The sequence below is a fragment of the Furipterus horrens genome, unplaced genomic scaffold (assembly GCF_987537825.1).
Source record: "Furipterus horrens unplaced genomic scaffold, mFurHor1.1.pri manual_scaffold_4, whole genome shotgun sequence".
NCBI lineage: Eukaryota > Metazoa > Chordata > Mammalia > Chiroptera > Furipteridae > Furipterus > Furipterus horrens.
Genome location: NW_028327174.1, coordinates 77,516,006 through 77,537,566, shown reverse-complemented (window position 1 = coordinate 77,537,566; position 21,561 = coordinate 77,516,006). Strand labels below are relative to the sequence as shown.

Below are 21,561 nucleotides of genomic sequence, written 5' to 3'. Positions count from 1 at the left end.
GTTACAGGTTGACATAACAGAACCTACTATAAAACTTATGTAAATATCTAATATTATGAATGCAAAAGTTGAAAAACAGCATAATTAGTTGACATTTAAATCATTCAAATCAAAACTTTAGCTTTAAAAATCCTGAAGAGAAAGAATATTAGTGATTTTTTACAGAGCACAGATGACTCCAGAATAATGCAAAAAAGTACTTTACATCTGATTTTATTGAACATAAATCTGACTATGCTGGCTTCCCTTACACCATGAAAATGAAATCTGTGTAATGCTGGCATGGCACACAACTGATACCAAAGGATAGGGGATATATATATTTTTTACATTATACCTTTATATACATGTTTTTGGAAATGTGATGAATTCAAAATATCTCTATCCACTACTACACTTACCATCTTCTTCTGTCAGTACACTTATGGGTGCACTCCGAACTCCTTCACCTTTGAGTGTACTAGCAGACACCTCTATCATATATTGGGTATATTTCTTTAGACCTAAATAGAAATAAAATCAACAAATTGAGACTTAGAAAATATCCTTTAATAATATGGATGAGGCAAACTATGAAATGTCTCAACAATCTTTCAAAAGTAAAAGCTAAATGAAAATGTAAATTTTTGAAATAGTAACTCCTATTATAAAGACAAAATCATGTAGAGTAATGTGGAGAAGGATTGACCTAGAATATTCTTTCACGTGACATGAAATAAACTTCTAGCTCATTTAACCAAAAAGTCAGAATTGTCATAGTCTGTATAAAACTACTCACATTTACCATTCATAACATAACAAACTAATATTTTGTGGATACTCTGTCAATATAAATCTAAATATACATTTTATAGATTTTTTTACCTTCAATGCTCTGGGTCAAAGAGGTTGTATCTACAGTTCTTTCCTCATTTCCATTACTTCTCTTGAGATAAATTGTATATTTTTGTATGATTCCATTGGGACTACTTGGTGGAAGGAATGATATTTCAATCACTCCAGAGGAAATATGTTTGTAAGTAATATTTTCTGGTGCACTATCAGGCACTAAAAGAAAAGAAAAATAAAATAAATGTATAAAACAATTCCATCTTAAAAATACATTCTGCTGAAGTTCTCATTCAAGTGCACTAGGATGCAATTCTAATAAATATCTTAAATAAAGATGTATATAAATCATACACTAAAAATTGCATAAGAAATTATTTTATCTCAATAGAAAATTCATATGATTTTACAGAATAATGCTTACAGGATGATTTTTTAAAAATAATTAATTAATTACTTTACTTTTATTTATCTGTTTTTAGAGAGAGGGGAAAGGAGAAAGGGAGGGAGAGAAACATCAATGTGTGGTTGCCTCTCACACCCCCCCAACTGGGGACCTGGTGTGCAACCTAGTTATGTGCCCTGACTGAGAATCAAACCAGTGACACTTCGTTCGCAGGCCGACGCTCAATCCACTGAGCCACAGCAGCCAGGTCAAGATGATATTTTTATTAAAAGTTATAATTGTACTGTTATCTTGCATTATAGAATACACAGAGAAAAGAGGATTGAAAAAAACTTAAAATGATTCTGTCTTTCATTAATTACTCATATATATTAAAGGTTAATAATTAATTTTGGTGTAAAACAAGATATATGACAAGACATGTAATTTTTCCTAGATGTAATGATGCATATTATGCATGACCTGGCAGCAAAAGAGTCTCCTAGGGATACAGAATATAATTAAATAAAACACTAGTTTTTGTGTCTACTAATGTTCTTATTGTATTAAATGCAATGGTCATAAATGGTTCTCTACATATATTTAAATACTAACACTACATGTGGGATTCTAATTCTGGCAAAATATTAGAATAAATATTTTAAATTGAATGACTATCTTAATTAAAATAATTATCCTGGCTGGGTGGCTCAGTTGGATAGTGTCTTCCTTTACACCAAAAGATCGTATGCTTGATTTCCTGTCAGGGCACACACCTAGGATGCAGTTTTGATCCCTAGTTAGTGTGCATATAAAAGGCAACCGATCAATGTTTCTCTCTCACCTGGATCTTTCTCTCTTTCTCTCTCTCTCTCGCCTCCTCTTTCTCTCTCCCTCCCTTCCTTCAGGCCTCTCTCTCTAAAATTAATAAACATATCCTTGGGTGAGGATTATAAAAAAATTAAAAAATAATTAAAAACACTGCATAAAATTAAGACAAATTTTTCTTTTAATTACTTGCTGAGTTGACAGGAAGGCTAGAAATCTGTGGTGGCCAAGAAACAAAACAAAATAAAGCAAAAAATACAGTAAAAACAGGTATCCTGAGATGGAAGATGGTACTAAAGCCAGCTTTGCCTTGGAGGATATTGGTCAATCCTGGTAGCTTTGAGTTTCTGTATTAATAACTGTGTAGAGTGCCAGAAAAAGCCTTAGACTGGAAGAAGGATAAAGGATATCCCTGTACAAAGAGGTAGAACCCCATATGAATGCAATTTCAACTAGAACCATTATTTTGGACAGCTCTAGGGAGCACCTGGAGTTCTTCTGGAGAGTGTCACAGAATTCACCATGAGTGGTAACTGTTGGACTAGTACAATGTAGTTCATTCACTCTCCAGGAATGGAGAGAGGGAAATAAACCCATTACACAAAAGAGGACAGGAAAGAAGCTTTTTCTCTTGCCACTCTTCTTGATAAAGAAGTAGAAAAGAAAGAAAAATTATGCAGTTTTGGAACTGCATGTCTATTCTTATGAACCTATGTGGCCCAAACCCATGCTTCCTATAGAGCCTGGAAAAAAAACACTACTTCAGAATTTAAATTAAATTACATCTGTAATTCTGAGTTGCTATCATTCTTTTCTAAAGAGATTCAACTTCAACTCAGGCCACATAAATTTCCCACAGATAAAGTTTCCAGGAACATGAGCTCATTGGTAAAATCACTAAACACCCAAGTATATTAGATACCAAGAGCTAAAGTCAGAGAAGCAAAAGAAAAAGTAATGCACATACACCAGACTTCAAAAGACATCAGCTATTGAACTTACTAAAGAATTAAAATATGGGGACTTCCAGTCAAGATGGAGGCATAGACAGGCATGCTGCGTCTCCCTCCACAACTAAGAATGAATACAGCTACCTCAAAACTAGAAAAAAAACAGAGGTTCCAGAAAATCAAAGTGCATATAAGTCCAGCAAACAGGAATATAAAGAAGAAATACTCATCTAGACAGGTAGGAGGTGCAGAGCTGAGGCAGAGAGGACGCAGTGTGGCGGTGGCGCAGTGGCAACAGCAGCAGGCCAGTGGAAAGTGTAGTTACACATTTTAAAAAGTCAGGAGGGACACCTGGGGAGCATTCTCAGCTCCTCACTGGACCTTGTAGCCCACAGTCCCAGCATTGGGGAAAATCAAGCCTCATTGCTTCTGACTGTGTAGACCAGTGGGGGTTGGGATGGAGGCAGAAACTGTTGGTCTCATCAGAGTCCGCTTGTTTAAAGGATTCCCAGGCTCCTAGAATGTCCGCAGACCCACACACTCTGGGAACATTGGCCAGGACAGCAGCTAGAGGGGCACCAGTCTACTGTGGAAGTTGGAGAGGTGCCTGGAAAAGGGGCAAGTGCTGGGCAGACAGCATTGTTCCCTCTCGGACCTGTCCCCAACATATAGCACCACAACATGGTGAAACAGGTCACCCTATGCTGACGAATACCTAAGGCTCCACCCCTTACACCATAACAGGAGCGACAGCTCTACCTGGGAAGCAGAGACAAACAGGTGCCTGTCAGAATGAGGAGATAGAGAAGTATGGCCCAACAGGGGGAATGGGTCAAGGTTCCAGTGGGAGAACTAAGCTACAAGGAGATAGCCAACCTCACAGATGAGGAGATAGACAACCTAACAGACACAGAATTCAAAACACTGGTGATAAAGATGTTCACAGGCTTGACAGATATGCTTGAGTATGATAAATGCATAAGAGAAGAAGTGAAGGCTATGCTAAGTGAAACAAAGGAAAATCCACACAAAACCAATGGTGAGGGGAAGGAACCTGGAGTTCAAATCAATGATTGGAACATAACGAAGGAAAAAAAAAAAAAAAAACAGTCAATGAGTGCAGAATGAGGAAGAATGGAAAAAAAATGAGGGAAACTTCCCAAATTTTGCAAAGGAGGTGGACATACAGGTGCAGGAAGCATGGAGGGTCTTGGTTGAGCTGACTCAGAGGGACTACACCAGGATGCATCATGATTGAGATGCCAAAGGTGAAGGATAAAGAGAGAGTCCTGGGGCAGCAAGAGAGAGGTGGAGAGTTGCCTACGGGGGGGGGGGGGTGCCTATAGGACTACCAGCTGATTTCTCAGAGGACACTTTGTAGGCAGGAAGGGACTGGCAAGCAATATTCAATGTGATGAAAGGCAACGTGCAAACAGGATTACTCTATCCAGCAAAGCTATTATTTGGAATGGAAGGGCAGATGAAGTGCTTCCCAGACAAGGTGAAGCTAAAGGAGCTCATCATCACTAAGCCATTATTATATGAAATGTCAAAGGGACTTACTTAAGAAAAAGATCAAAACTATGAACACTAAAATGACAACAAACTCACAACTATCAACAACTGAATCTAAAAATAAAAGGAAAATCCAACTAAACAAACCAGAACAGGAACAGAATCATAGGTATGGGGTTATCAGCTGGGAGAGGGGTGGGGAAGAAATGGGGAAATGGTGCAGGAATTAAGAAGCATAACTGCTTGGTACAAAATAGACAGGGGGAACTTAAGAATTACATAGGAAAGGGTGAAGTCAAAGAACTTATATACATGATCCATGGACATGAACTAAGAGGGGGTGGAATTGCTGGCGGTAAGGTTGTACTGGGCAGAAGGGAGCAAAGGGGAAAAAAATTGGAACTTACTGTAACAACTTAATCAATAAAATATACTTTAAAAAAGAATAAAAATATGAAATTTTAGTATATTTCAAGATATAAAACAGATTTGGAAATATGAGCATAACATTTTTTAAATAATATTTAAAAAAAACATAAATAACCAAGCAGGGTTGAAAAAGAAAAGACAGACTTTCTAGAACAGAAAAGTAAAATAACTGCAATTCTAATTATCTTAATGTATAAGAGCATATTAGATAATGATAGTGAGAAATTTGATGAAAAGAATGATAGTGTTGAAGAATTATCAAAATGTAGCTCAGAGAAAGGAAATACAAAAATTATAAAAATGGTAGTTAGACATAGAGGTTATAACTAAGAAGGTCTAAGATAATAAAATGAAGAAGAGATATTTGAAAAGATAATGGCTAAGACTTTTCAAAATCATTGAGAGATATGAAACTTCCGATCAAGGAATTCCAATAAATTCCAGGCAGATATTTTTTTAAATCATATGTAGACAATTCATTTTTAAAATATAGTATACAAAGAAGAGATTATCTTAACAGCCCCAGAAAAATATCATCTATATAGAAAATACAATTAGACTGACAATTGACATTAATTGGAAAACAACTGGAATTCTATACCCAGAAAAATTAATAAGAACAAAATAAAAACATACCAGTTAATCAAAAACAGAGTGAATGCATGCCATCAATACAGCATCAATAAATAAAAATTTAAATAATGCACTCTTGGCAAACAAAATATTTTCTGGAGATGGAAGATCATTGTTGCAAAGGTAATGTTTAAACATTGTCTGCACTGAACAATAATAATAATGTTTAAGTTGGGGGATTAAACAATATAAACTAAATATGTAAATATTATTGCCATTATAGAGTCCTGTTATTAAATTCTTTCCTTTCAAAAGAAAATTAAAGAATCTTTTAAAATTAGTATTCTAAATACAATGGACATACAAAGTGCTGCTAACAGATTTAGTAAGCTAGAGAAATAAAATTCTGGTCTTGAAAGTGTAGTCCCCCTGCCAGTTGTTACCTGCTATGAAGTGTTTTGCATCTAAGGCAGACTTCGTGGCAAAATCTGACATAAGAATTTTGATAGTTCAAAAAATTTTGGAAGGATTGTAAATCAGAACATAGTTTTATGTAGCAATATATTCCTACTCATCGGCAGCCGTCCGTCTCGAGAGACGATGGTGTAGCTTCTTAAGAGTCTATCTGCACCGCCGAGAATGGCTGTGCAGTCCGACTCGGGAGTGACACGGTATCTGTCTCCTCCCGTGTTGAATCGACATCTTGCGATGACGCTGAAGCTACAGAGCCTGGGCAGGGTAATATGGAGGGTCTGCTGTTGCCCATGCAGCAACTATAACTATAATCCCCATAACTATAGTAGCTGGGTCTCTATAATCCCCATAACTATAGTAGCTGGGAGATAAATAGTTGTACTTTTTGCCTTATTCATATCTTTTCTCCTTCCTTCTGCCTGAAGAACTCTATGAGCTAACCTTCCTTAAGAGAGGCATGTAGTATAAAATTTTCTTCTTTAAAAATTTTTTAAATGTTTTTATATTTTATGGCCAAGTAATATTCCATTGTGTAAATGTACCATCGCTGTTTTATCCACTCATCTACTGATGGACACTTGGCCCTTTGCAACAGCATGGATGGACCTGGAAAACATTATGCTAAGTGAAGTAAGCCAGTCAGAGAAAGACAGATACCATATGATTTTACTCACATGTGGAATCTAATGAACAAACTGAACTAACAAGCAAAATAGAGACCGACTCGTAGACAGAAGGTAGGCTGACAGCTCTGTGGGGGCTGAAGGAGTGGAGGAGGGATGGAAGAAAAGAGAAAAAGAAGAGAAAGAGCTCAGGGACACAGACTACAATGTGGTGATTGCTGGGGGTGAATGAGTGGAGGTGAAAGATGGTATGGGGGGATAAAAGGTAATAGAAAAAAATACAATAAAAATGTAAAACAAACAAAATAAAAAATTATGAAAAAAGACAGTCATCTAGTGACACTCTACCACTTTTCCAAACATCTTAAAAATTTTACCACCTGTTTGACTGGCTTCCTCTCTGCCACTCTTAGAGATGTCAACATCGATGCAAATGATCTGTCTAATTTCCTGGAGTCTGCATTCTTTGATCTCTGTAATCCCAACAATCTTTTCCTCTACCTCCCACCTGTAGTCAGGAGATAAGTATGCATCCCTGATCCAGGCTGATATCCTTTGCACTTTTATTCATTAATCCTGAGAGAATAACCAGTGCTGGATCTTCAGGGAAAATAAAGCCAGATCTATTTGATGACCTACTAATTTTGGAGAGTGATTATGCACTCTTCAGTTTTCTAAAATAGCATAGTGTTTCCAATCATAGAAGTAGTGTGTAAAATAGGTAACTCAAGAATGTAAAGTAATTAGTATAGTTAGTTGAAATAAGCTGAATCTATGTAAAAAATAAAAATAAATAATTTAGTTCATGATGATGCTATACTAAAATAGGAAGTGGGAAGTTACCTTGAGTATGCCAAAAGATTGTTGTTCAGCATACATAGTTTTAATCTTATGTAGATAAATTAAGAAATGCTATTAATATAAATTCATAAAGTCCAACACAAAATTTTAGTCAACATCTAAATTACTATCCTTTTATGGTTGTTGCCCCAAATCAGACATATTCAAGGTATTTGGTTAAAGGCTTACTGTAAAAAAAAAAAAAAAATTATGTCTTAAAAAGTAAAGAAAACATATGGATCATCAAATGGTAATTTGCATAGGAACTTAAAGTTCTTTATGTGATTATTGCACACTAAGTATGAGAAAATATAAACTAATCTCAAATTTGCTTATCGACTGTACATTCTATAGTTAAAAGCACACATAAATGCACACAGATAAAATCAGCCTTGTATTAATCTTTCCTGCCTCAACACAAGGGCATAGTATTTTACCTTCAAGTATTATTACTGTAAACTAATTTTTCAACTAAGGTAAAACATATAAACAAACTTTTTATTCCTATTTGTAATTAGCAGCATTAAAACATGAGTTAGCACATTCCTTCATTTCTTATAAAACAATAATAAAAAGTGGGCTCTTGTTTTTTTATGTAAGAGTAAAGAATAAACCTATTGTATTTAATAAGCATACTCAGCCCTGGGAACAGATAGATAGCTGTTCCTGAGCACATCCTGTTTCAAATGACACCTTGAGATTCTAGCTTCCTCTTTCGCAAAAGGAGCTCAGTCATGATAAACATGATCTAGAAAGAGTCACCAACATAGATCCCACTGTCCATCATTTCCATCTAGATGGAGAATACACAGACCTTGAGAGTACCCCAATTTAGGACAGAGATCCAGAAATTAGGAGAACGAGCATTGCTTCTGAAGTGTCTAGTGTAAAGATAATTGAATTACACTCACCCAAGTGGGTGAGTGAGTGAACCCTGTCTTAAGTTGCTTCCCCCTTCTCTACCTCTGTAACTAGCTCAGGGGCCTTGAATGGCTGTCAGGAGGCTCACCTTCAAGTCCACACATTGCTTCTCATCTACTATGATTTTTGTTATTCTATTCAAATATTCCTAGGTCTCATCTATAAAATAAAGAGGTCTGTATGTTTTCTAAGACATCTTCCAAAAGTAAATTTATATTTTAAATTACATTTCAAGTTGAATTCTTGTATTTATTTATGGGTTTTTTTATTGTTATCCCTTTCTTAGAATTAAACTCATACAATAATGAAATAATAATCAAATTTACTTTTTAATACTAAGTAAAACAAAAATCCCTGCATGCATGTTATAAATAGCAAGCAAAAATGATTTTTATAGATAGTCATAAAAATAAGGTGTTCCTGATACTGTGACCACTTATGTAGTGAAACATGTGATAAGCGTTCATGAATATGGCTATTGTTTAATATCACAAGAGGAGTTTTTTAAGTTCTTACTTTCCTTCCTGATGCTGGTCAGGGCCCCAAACAATGAAACATCACTGCAACAATGAACAGAAAGATCCTAGATATATATTTCTAATTTACCCACTTTATCGATGGTTTCTAAAACAGCATGTATTGTGAAAGGAAATGGATTGGGACCAATTCCAATTTCATCACTTACCAGCTGTATAACCTTAAACAATCAAACACCCACCAATTAATATTAGTTTTAAGTGGATAAAAATTTATTTTATCCAACAGTGCTATATTCCCAGTAAGGCTTGGCATATTGTAAATACTTAATTGTTGAAAGTCAATAGCAGAGCCCATGGTACTTTGCAGGTGCTTAAAATAGGCTGTTTCTTCCCTTGACTCAGTATAAAATAAAATAAAATAAAAGTAGGCCTGGTAAAGAGCAAATTTTTTTCTTACAAAATACTTAAGTACATTATCTATAAAAGCAATGAGACATGACAATATATAGTTTAATATCAATTAGGTTTTACATTAAGGGAACTCTTGATCATCAGAAATGCTCTTCTCATCGTTCTCTTGTTCCTGCAATTATAACCAATGTCATTCTCTGCGGGCATTGTGTTACCTCATTTAAATAATTTGTGACCAGTTTCAAGAGGATACTTTTGCTCAAAAGTAAGCTGCTTTACGAGATTCCTTGATCCTCAAGGTCAGTGACAGGGTCATATAGGATCTGGCTGAGCCATATGAAGATGCTGATATTTGGGCATTATGACCTATAGGAATAGCAATCCCATATGGTTCAGCCAGTTGCTAGTCAATAAATATTTATTTTTTACATGAAGGGATAAAACAGTAACTTTAAATTTAGTTGTTAATTCTCAGCACACACTATAAAGTTGACTTAAGAGTAATGCTTCAACATATGATTACAAACATAAACAATAAATTAAGATCATCAGGCAAAATGTCTTCTTTTGTGCTGTTTGCTCTTGCTTTGGGGAAACTGAACACAAGTAACTCCTTGTTTGTGTTATTTCCTTTAGATGGAATAACTTCTCCCCACCCACCACAAGGCATCTGTAAGGTACTCCTGACTGACCATTTCGCCTGACCCAGGTCAAATGCTACCTCATCTATAAAGTTTGCCCGAGCATGCCCTTTCTTGTTCCCACTCCACACCTTTATCTATACGTACAGCAGTAGAGTATAGGAATCTATTCTTATGAGTGTGTCTCTACCTTTACCTAATTTGAAAGCAAGTAGTTATTAATTTGCAAATGTACAGGCACATTGAAAAACATCTTTAGTTTCTTAAGGCCTTTCATGTGTAAAATTTGCTGATTTTTATTCTGGAATTCCCTTATGTGCAAATCATACTTTTTAAAAATTTTCATGGCAAGCCTTTCCCCACAATTTTGCAAGCAAAAGCAAATAAATTCCTGGATTACACAAAATGGAATAGTGAGGGGTTTTAGGTTAAGTAAAACTGAAACAATATAGCAATTGTCAGACATGTTTACTTCATTACTGAATAGTATTAAATGAACAAAAATCTTACCAGTCTCAGAAGTCCTTACAGAGAGGAAAGAAGATAACTGGTTGCCATGACCCAATCTGGTGTAGGACCTTACAGAAACGTTATAGAGGCTGTAAGGTTTTAAGTCCCTTAAGATTATATTTGTTGTGCTGGTGTTTTTCATAAATAAGGTATCCATATTTTTATAGAGAACTTCATAAGCAACAATAATCCCATTGGGTTTCTCAGGTGGTAACCACTTCAGACTTATTTCATTTGCAGTAATATCAGTAACTTTCACATCTTGAGGGGATGATTCTGGTTCTGGAGGAAGAAAAGAACATTTTAAATACATGTGTTTTTCATGGCTATTGCTCAGACACTGAAGGCAGCATGCGGTAGATGGCAGTACGCACACAACACTACTCGCTTTTTCTATGAAAACTGCACTGGATAGTCTTACCATCTTCTGGAGTTCTCACAAATATGTCATTTTCTTCAGACAAAGAACTTTCTCCAACATGGGTTGAGGCAGCCACTCTCATTTTATATTTTGTGTATTTCTTTAACCCTACGAAGACAACAATCTGTTGAAAATTCCTTGAAAGCACACACATAGATTAGTGCCACCTGACATAGGAATAGTGAAAATAATTTATTTGGCAGACTGACTACCCAGGTCAGTTTTCTTATAACCCCAATCTCCAAAAATTCCTTGGGCTTGAGGATCTTCCTGTGTTGATGATGCTTTAGTTCTTTCCTAAAATATTAAGAAGTAAGTTGAGCATGAAAAATAACTTTTGGCACACTGCAAGGAGTATATTTGGCTCCGCACAAACCAGCTGATTTTCACATTCATTCCTTCAAGCCTTCAATACTGAGTTATTTCAATATACCAGACGTAAAATTCCTCGGGTTAAGAATATTCCTAAGACACTTGTGAGCTGCTGCTTTTACCTCTTTGCAGATAAATATAAAGAAGAACACATATACTCAAGCTATTTCTTCACATATTTTTAAAGATATTTATGGCAGCATAGCACAACAAAATCTGGAATGAAGAAACACGTGTCCTGCAGGGCTTAAAGCACAAATAGATGCATATTTTTCATCAGAATAGAAATGTTTTTTAGAAAGCAAAACTTCGTTCTACCTGTTATGAGAAAGCTGTTATCTATAGTAGTCATCTGGAATGCTCTGTTTGTATCCAGTTCCACTGCATAAATTGTATAATGAGTTATTTTTCCATTGGGATATTCTGGAGGATCCCAATACAACAAAATAGATGAAGAGCTAATATTTTTATAGTTTATAATTTGAATGGAGCTTGGCACTTGAAAAGAAGAATGAACAATTAATATGGATAAAAAGAAAAAATATTACAATGTGCAAGAGCAGCAATTGCAGGTAATCATTTCAAAGGAAATACATTCTTACCTTGCTCAAGTGTCCTAACATTGAGAACCGTTGGTGGTCCTTCTCCCATGATGGTGAAAGCAGATACACTAATCATGTGCTCAGTGAAAGGTACGAGTCTCCTGATAACGTAAGACAGCTGTTCAGCTGTAATGTCAGTGATATACTGATTCCATGTAGTTCCTATTTGAAATCATTGTTTGAAAAAAAAGGTGTTTGGGTTCATGATCAAAATTATTTTTACTCACACAGTGAAATCTTAAATCTGATTTCACATTATTCATTAACCTCTCCATGCACTCCTTTATATGAGAGGTAGATGCATAATTCATAATAAATACACTGAATATGCCCCAACAATATCTATTAACATTTTGTGTTCGTAATGTAGCTTAGCTAGTTATTATACACTATTCTGAAACATAAGATAGGTGTTTTGAGAAACTATTACTTGTTAAAATGGACTGGCTAGGAATTTTTTCTGAAAAAGATAGACTAGGGAATGATATCAAGTTGAAATATTTTAAGTCATTGCTAAATTATAATGTGAAAGATATAAATGAGGCTTTTTATTTGAACTCAAAATTCACTATACCTTCACTAAACCCAGTAATATTTTAAAGCAAGCATGTTTGGATAACTTATGGATAAACTTGTCTGAATAAGAATTTCAAATAGTGTTAGATTTTTTTATTTATTTAGAACTTGTACTTCTAGTAATGTCAATTAGCAATTAGGCCAAACTTTAAATGTTTAAGGAAACATCTGTATCAGAAACTGTGGGTCTCTTAATTTGTAGCATTGCCCACAGTACTCTTTGCACAGAATAAATAAATAAGTCAGTAAATGAAATAAACCTATACTGAAGGTAATGTGATTTTTTTGTCTGATTCTACCATCAATAAAATCACACTTTTAATTGGGAACAGGACAAATACCAAATCAGAAAAAAGATAAGGAAAAAAATGTTCTCTTTCACTTAACATTTCAGAAAAAACAGAGATTATTTAAATCTGTGTTTTCTAACCAAGTATTTTTAATTTTCTATGTATGACATTCTTCTTCCAGAAACAATGAGATCCATTGACCCTGAAGAGCAAGTGTATACACTAACGACATCCCCACGTCGTTGGGGTCACCTACACCTGTTTATCACTGCATGCACTGGAGTTGTAACTTTCTGAACTATTTACCTTTAGTGACATCTGAAAACCTATTAGTCAAAAGCTGCAGAGAGTGTGAGGCCTGCAAATGATTTGAAGATATGTTAATCCCTCCCCATCACACCTGCTTTGGCAACTGTAATAACTGATTGTCTATGCAGCTTGGCCAAAGACTCTAGGGTGCTACTTTCCCTAAGAGGAAGGTCAAATGGGTTACCAGGGGCCAGCTCCTGCCTGTGTGGCATTTCCATTTGCTGCATGAGGTTATCCAACAGTTACAGAAGAAAAAAATCTAACTGCAGCCCGTGAACCATTAATAATGTGGCTGAACTTTAAGCTAAGGTTCATATCTGTGCTAGCTAGCACTGGAGGTTTAAATGATCTTCATAGAACATAAAAATTGTACCTACCAACTGTTGAACGCTGGTCTTCAGCTCTGTTTCTTGCAGGAAATTTATTGTGTGGATAACTGTTATACATAACTGAAGCAATCGCGTACAGGTCAGAAGATATCTCTGCTGAGCCCTCAAATAATTCTGCTGCAGAATCTACAGTGTTCACAGTTTCTGGAGTGATGGGGTCATTTATATACTGTAATTAAAAGTAGTTACTTACAAAGACTGCTTATAATCATTATCTTACTAATGACTTCACTCAAGTATTAATTTAAAACTAGTAACTTGGGATCGTGGTTTTTAAAAAGATAATATTTCCATGGCTCCTCTCTCCTTTACATTTCAAAATTTAATTCTGGAGCTAATAAAATCCTGCATCATTGTAACACTCTGATCACTACTATGTTTTAAGAGACCAACACTGGATTATGGGAAGAAGCAGATACTTGTTTCTGACTTCAGGTATTGTAAAACTCAACATCCTCGGGCAAAGATCTCAGGACTGAAATATTTTAACTGCTTCTCTTACCCCCAAAAGGGAAGTATTCTAGGCATACTGTTCTATTCCAGGTGTAAGAGGTCTTCCTGACTGCATAATACATGTTAATAATAGGAGTTTATCTATGATTGAGTGACATGAACAAAACTGCATGGCAATACTTCTCAAACAGGGTTCATGGCAGACCTATCCAAGGCTACGGACCTAAGGAATATTTTCAGTGACTGTGATTGTTCCTAGACCCCATAATGTACTTTACACATGTCAAGTTCACCAAAATGGCAGATACTGAGGTAAAAATATCAGGAGCAGATGACAAATATTTAGAGATTTTTGTTGGGATAACAAGACAACTCTCACTTTTCCCTCTTCACACAGTATAGCTGATTGAGACAGAATGGGAAAGGGTGTTTTGGCCAAATAGTATTAGGTATTCTGCATAGACTGTCAACCCAAAAAATAAAGCTAAATATTAATCAAAGCAAATGTTGCCTGAAGAGACCTAATGACCAAATACAATGTGTGGACTGTGGGTTCTAATTAGAACAAACCTACCAACATAGGCTTTGAAGATAATCAGGGAACTCTCAATATGATCTAGGTATTAGATGATACCAAGACAATATCAGCAATTTTGTTACTTGTAGTAATGGAAATATTGAGTGAATTAAAACATTTATTTATTTTTTTAGGGATTTGCACTTAGACATGTACATGGAAGCAAAGTGATGTGGTCTATAATTTATTTTAAACTGTGTTCACAGAAATAGCAATAACACAAGAAGGCTGAGGCAAGAAATGACAGAACAGTGATAATTATCCAATCCTGGTCACAGGTAACTGGGAACTCATCATTCTCTTTTCTCCATTTTCTTGGCTGTTCAAAATTTTCCAAAATAAAGTAGCATTAGAAAAAAGAAAACATTGCAAGAACCACTCTCTTTTTGTCTATTCCTTTTCAAGTTCTGCTTCAAACCTCAGCTCCAAAACCTTTTAATTAAAAAAGAAATACCCTGTTTATTCTTAATTATAATTCATAATAGAGATTTTATTTATTTATAAGTTTTGGTACAGCTGTCTTTTAATTATCTTATATAGTTGGGGTATCTTTACTCATAAAGTCAAAAACAGGATTTTTTATTCATTACTACTATAAAGCACTTGATATTTTCAAAAAATAGTAGATGCTTAGGGAAAATAATCTCAGGAAATTAAGACATTTTAGGTCAGTTTATTTATTTAATTATCTACAAAGACAGATCTTTTAAATATTAACCTTTCTGAGAGATAAAACAATGGATAAAAGATTCAAGAAAATTCCCAATTCTCCAATGAGATTTTTGAGATAAAATTATCTAAATCTTGTTCCACCTTTATCCAGAAAAGTATTGTGATGAAAAACAGAAAGACACCTATATGATCGATTCTGAAAATGTTGTGATGAAGAAAAACCTCTGGAGAGAGAACTCTCTATGGACAAGGGAAAGGTCTTCTGTCTCCAACAGCTCACTTCAGCTCTGCATCCACAGGAAAATCAGGGAGGCCATGAAGCACAAACACATATTCAGAGATGCTCCGGTATTTTAGTCAATAGTTTATGCCAAAACCACACAGCTATTTCCACTATTAGCCATTCTGACAAGCCACTATAGAAGGTACAACGAGGTAGCACCAAGAATTTCCTCCTGAATGATGATTTTGCATAAAATCTCTCAATATTTATACCCATGTGAGATAAATTATTGTGAATAAACCATAGCATCTGATCAATTAACTAGGTTAAGCATCTCTGTTGACATACTGCCATTTCAAGGTGAGAGTTGACCTGTATACTTTTGACTATTTGCAATTCTCCAAAATTCCAATATCCATTAGAAAAACCCTCCTTAACCTGGGCAACAATTTGAATATTTGTATTGTAATAATCTGGAATGTAACTAATTATCATGGTGTGCCATGTAGTGATATTTCTCATATTTTGACTTTATAAAAAGCATTAGATATTACTCAGGGTTTTTTAAAGAAGAAAAAAAGTAAGAGCAGACATGATGGGAATTAATTGGAACTTAAATAATGGTAAAGGGCTGAGAAAAGCAGAAGTAGAAATAAAGGAAATACAGAAGAAAGAAGATCCATTGCGACTTCCAGAAGTTTGGGGCTCATTGGGCTGGCCCCGCAATCTCACCCTCAGTACTACTGACATTCCGTGTTAGGTAATTTGGTGATTGCTGTTGTTAGGAGCTGCTGTGTGCTCTGTGAGGGGTTTAGCAGTGTCTCTGGTCCTTACCCACTAGAAGCATCCTCCTAGCTGTGACAACAAAAAAGTGTCTTCAGAGATTCCCAATGTCTCCTGGAGAGCAAAATCACCCCCAGTTGAGAACAACTGAGTCAGGGAATGTCACAATTCATGAACATGAAAAGCCTCACATAAGCTATCCAGGAATCTTCGGAATTTATGTGAAAGAATTAAAGGTCCTTAAATTCCAAATCTGCCTGACTTGACTCCACATGTAATAATCTTCATTATAGTTAATCTGATTTTATTTCAAACAAATCCAAAATACATAACTATATAGCCCTAAACTATATCTGTCAATTAAAACTCACTGGAAGTATGCTGAGTCAAATTAATGAAAATTTAGATTAATTCTCAAGAAATACTTCTATGCCCTGGCTGGTGTGGCTCAATGGATTGAGGTCTGCCCTGTGAACAAAAGCATTGCTGGTTCGATACCCAGTCAGGGCACCTGCCTGGGTTGTGGCCAGATCCCAAGTTGGAGGCATGTAAAAGGCAACCATACATTGATGTTTCTCTCCTTCTCTTTCTCCCTCTCCTCCCATCTCTCTAAAAATAAATAAATAAATAAATAAATAAAATGCTTCTATATTTTATTACAGACTATGGTGTAATTTATGTTATCTATTATCAAGCTATGGTAAAAAAAGGAAAGCCTGCAATTAGCATATGTTTGGAAACTTACCAATGGTCATTTTGCTCATAACTTGAGTGAAAAACTCCTTAAGGCTTGGTTCTGCTTGTTTCTAATGCTCCACAGAGTAAACCTACCTCAAGCATTCCTAAACTGCTATTGAGTTCTGGCCTCAGCCTCATTCCATAGCTACTGACCAATATTTATCTGGCTTTCCTCTCATGTTCACTAGTGACAAACAATGATAAACTTGAGAAACATGTTGGATGAAAAAAAATGTATCTGTATAAATCTCATAAATTTGTAACACTCGGTAGCAAGATGGTGTCTTTTCAGAGAAAATGTTCCAGGGCTCCTCTAGAAGAATAAATACAAGGTGAGATCTAAGTGTGAAAGTCAACTAAAGAGCATCCATGGAGAGAGATGACTTTAGGGTACTTCAGACAATCTTAGTAGAATGAGTCCCCCAAAGAAATTAGTTTTGTACTTCACATGATAGAAGTAGGAAATCTACACAAAAGGAGAAAATAATTATGTTCACTTTGGCTCTAGTAAAACTACATAAGGGATATTGTGTTCAGCCGAGTAAGAGGCTAATTGACAAACAGCAAAAAATATACATGACAGTAATCAATAATAGGAAGGACCTAGAAACTGTGACTGATGAGAAAAAATTTCAAATGATAAAAAGATAAATTGATATGCATTATTGTTACTACTGCAAAAACTAACATTTAAAGTTACTATGTATCAAATACATGCTGAACACTTTTACCCATGAGCTAGCACTTCACTATAGCACACAGATAGATATTAGTATCTATTTTACAGTCATCTGTTCAATTTCGCACTACTGAAGTTAGCAGAGGTAGAATTGGAACACATTTTCTGGTTCCAACTCCCAAAGCCAAGGCTACTCTGATCTATTGTATGGGTCTAGACAGGAGAGGCAGGACATGCTGGTAGATATTAGAGGACAAATATTTCAGTTCAAAATAGATAAGGGCAGGGTGGCTTCTTATTCATCTATGCATTTTCTGGATCTAATAGAATACCTGAAACTTTATAGTTAATAAATACTTGTGAGACCATAAAGAAGAATATTTTAAAGTTTATTGAAGAGGAGCTATTATTGTTTTAGTGAATGCCCTATTATCAGAATTAACCAAATATTTGAGGAGAGACTGGATTCCCAATCATTTAGTAGGAATGTTATAGATGAGATTCATGTATAAGTTTGGAAGTTGAAATAAAAGTCCTCAGACCCTGAGGTTCAAGTTTCTAATGTATTTTTTCAAATATTTGTTTAAATATTAAAAGTAAAATATATATTTTGTTTGCTTGAATAACTCCTATTCATTAATAAGCAAATCATTAGAGGGTCACTAGAAAAAAATTTCAAAAATGGTTATGATATCAGATTAAGCCTAGCATAGAAGTATATTTTAATACATTTTTTAAGTTCCATCATCATGTAAATAGTGTAAATGTGTGAATGTCCCATAGTTGTTTTACCCATTCACCTACTGATGAACACTGATTGCCACATCTTGGCAATTGTAAACAACTCTGTCGTGAACATAGGGGTGCATATGTTCTTTTGAATTAGTGTTTTGGGCTCCTTTGGATATAGCTCCAGAAGTGGGGTTGTTGGGTCAAAAGGTAGATCCATTTTTAATTTTTTTGAGGCATCTCCACACTGCTTTCCACAGTGGCTGCACATAATGGAATACACTCAGCCATAAAGAAGAAAGTTTTACCCTTTGCAACAGTATGCGTGGACCTGGAGAACATTATGCCAAGTGAAATAAGCCAGTCAGAGAAAGACAAATACCATATGATTTCATTCATATATAAAATCTAATGAACAAAGTGAACCAGCAAAATAGAGACAAACTCACAGATAGAGAGCAGGACAACATCTAAGGGGTAACGGGAAGGTTAGAGGTAGAAAAATTGAGCAAAATGGCAAAAGGACTCATGGACATGGGCAACAATGTGGTGATTGCAGGAGGGAGAGAGTAAAAGGATACTAAGTGGTAATGAGAAAAACACAATAAAAAAAATTTTTTTTAACTTTCATCATCATGATATATGTACACGTCTTAAAAAAAAAAAAAGGTGGTGAAGGCTTCACAGTGAAAACCCCTGCCCCTTGCTTCCACTATTAAACACTTATTTTCACTTCTTATGGTGTTTATTTATAAAATCATTAAATATGCTTATACTTCCTGTTCTGACTCAGTTATGTTAGATATTATCTACTGACTTTCTGCTATTCTGAAGAGTTAGACTATATAAACAGATACATACACATACTTTTATAATTTAAATTAATATACCTATTAGAATAATAAGTATGTCAAATATAAAATAGTGCACTGAGAGAGTGTGGTAGATAACCTCTAAGGTGGTCCCCCATTATCCCTACCTCTGTTTGTTTATGGTCCTGTATAATCCTCTCTTCTTGAACTTGGTGGGACCTGTGATTTGTATCTAACCAACAAAATAAGGCAAAAATGATGATATTTCACTCCCATGATTGCATTACATTAGATAGACTCTCCTTGCTGGCTTGATGAAGTAAATGGCCATGTGAGAAAACTGTTTGAGACCTCCATAAACTACAGTCAGGGTAGTCTCCTCCCAAGAGTTAGCAAGAAACCACACTCTCAATTCTATAGCCTAAAAAAAATGAAATCTGCCAAAAAACTGAGTGAGCCTGGAAGGGAATTCTTCCTTAGTCATGCCTCCAGCTGAGAACAGAGCCCAGTCAGTCCCTTGATCTCAGCCTTGTAAGACCCTAAGCAGAGAACCCATCTAAGCTGTCTGGACTTCTGACCCAGAGAAACTGTGAGATTATAAAGGTGAGTGGTTTTAAGCTTCTGGCAAATTGTTATACAACAATGGGAAACTAATGTAGTGAGAGTACAATAGGCAAGAGTCTACGCAACTCTGACCTGGGATGGAGACACAGGAAGGAAATCTAGATGTATGACTGTCACACTCTGGAGGGAGAAATAACTGGCTTTAACACTGAATGGCTATTAAATGCTAAGTATAACCCACGGCAAAGCTAACCCCTATGTTTTAAGCCTTCATGACAGAGAAGATAATGGTGCCATTATGCAAAAAGAGAAACATAAGGCATATATAAATACCATAAAAGCCTTTCGAACACTTAGACAATGACCTTAAGGACAGAGCTCTTTGTTGTGCCCAGTCCAAGGAGTGAGGAAATTCTAAGCCTATTATTTCAGGCATCTAGGCTTTAGGTTAGCTTCTCTTCAGGCCTTATTCTTGACACCCTGAAAGTATTAATTGCCTGGACAAACTCCCTTCTTGTGTATTCTGTGGGAATATTCACTGATCCCCATCACCATCCCAGGATCTCTGTCAAGTATCTGTTCCTTATCCCAACTACATTTCTTCTGATTATGAACCAGATGTTACTATCCCAAAAAATATTTTTGTTTTGCTTTTTTAGAGCAGATGAGTTTAAATGTGATGAGCCATAGTAAAACCTTCCTATAAAGGGCTGCAATTAGAAATGCAGAGTGCCGGAGATCATCATGGAAAGCAAGGCAAAGGAGTCCTGCACAGAGAAAGCAGTGATTGGGACTGAGAGATCACCAAAAGAAGTGTAATGAGATGCCTGAAAGTGGGAACCTCTGGAATACCTTTATAAAGAAGGAGTTAGAAAATTGTAAAAGTGAGAGCTAGCTTTTGTATTTTCTTCAGTGTTCATTGTATATGGGCAAAACTTTGCAAAGTCACAGTATATAAATGTGGAAGAAGTATTACAGAGCAAATAGTTATGTCAAAAGCTGGGAGAAGGGGGCAGGCAGAGGAACAGATTTGGAAGAGACAGGAAGATGAGGATGATTAAAAATATGTAACCACTTATTTGACACTTAGGAGATCATTTGTGACTTTTAACAAGATTTCAAGCATTCAAAGTACTCTTGAGACAGAGCATGAAGGACACACTTTGAGAAGTTTAAGAGTGAACACAGGGTGGCTGAATGGATAACAAAACAAGACCCTTTCACACGATGTCTACAAGAGACTCACTTCAGACTGAAACTAAAAAGAGAAGATATTTCATAAAAATGGGAATGAAAAAATTTAAAAGTTGGGGTAGCAATATTAATACTAGACAAAATACTTTTAAAATAAGAGACAAAGAAGGACCAGCAATTTATCATACTTCTGGGTATATAGCCGAAGAACAACAAATCAAAAAGTCGTAGGCATCCATATTTTTGCTGTAACATTACTTACAATAACCAAGGTATAAAAGCAGCTTAAGTGTCTGTCCATCGATAAATGAATCGATAAAGAAGTGGTGCATATATACAATGGAATATGATTCAGCGATAACAAAGAATGAAACCTTGCCATCTGCAACAACAGAGATAGACCTAGAGAGCACCGTGCTGAGTAAAACAAGTCAGACAGAGAAAGACAAATAACATACAATTTCACTTATTTGTAAAAAGAAAATAAACAAGAAGATCAGAAACAGACCCATAGATACAGAGAACATTTGATGGTTGCCACATGGAAGGGGACTGGGGGAATGGGTGAAAAGGTGAAGGGATTAGGAAGTACAGATTAGTAGCTATAGAACAGTCAATGGGGGTGTAATGTACAGCATAGGGGACATCATCAACAATATTGTAATAACTGTATAATGTCAGATGGGTACCAGATTTATTGGGATGATCACTTCATTAATTATATAAATGTCTAAGCACTGGGTTGTACACCTGAAACTAATATAATATTGT

The 21,561-nt window shown here is 35.5% G+C and overlaps 1 protein-coding gene across 2 annotated transcripts in view; it reads right to left on the bottom strand.

Moving 5' to 3' along the window:
* PTPRQ (protein tyrosine phosphatase receptor type Q) overlaps positions 1-21,561 on the bottom strand; it is a 198,413-nt gene that overhangs the window by 152,618 nt on the left and 24,234 nt on the right. For both annotated transcript variants that reach the window (XM_090273667.1, XM_090273668.1), the window contains exons 10-16: positions 13,355-13,535; positions 11,803-11,964; positions 11,519-11,698; positions 10,829-10,936; positions 10,408-10,689; positions 865-1,047; positions 402-503 (exon numbers count right to left, since the gene is read on the bottom strand). In XM_090273667.1, coding sequence (XP_090129793.1) covers positions 402-503; positions 865-1,047; positions 10,408-10,689; positions 10,829-10,936; positions 11,519-11,698; positions 11,803-11,964; positions 13,355-13,535 — 1,198 coding nt within the window. The remainder of the gene's footprint in view (positions 1-401; positions 504-864; positions 1,048-10,407; positions 10,690-10,828; positions 10,937-11,518; positions 11,699-11,802; positions 11,965-13,354; positions 13,536-21,561) is intronic.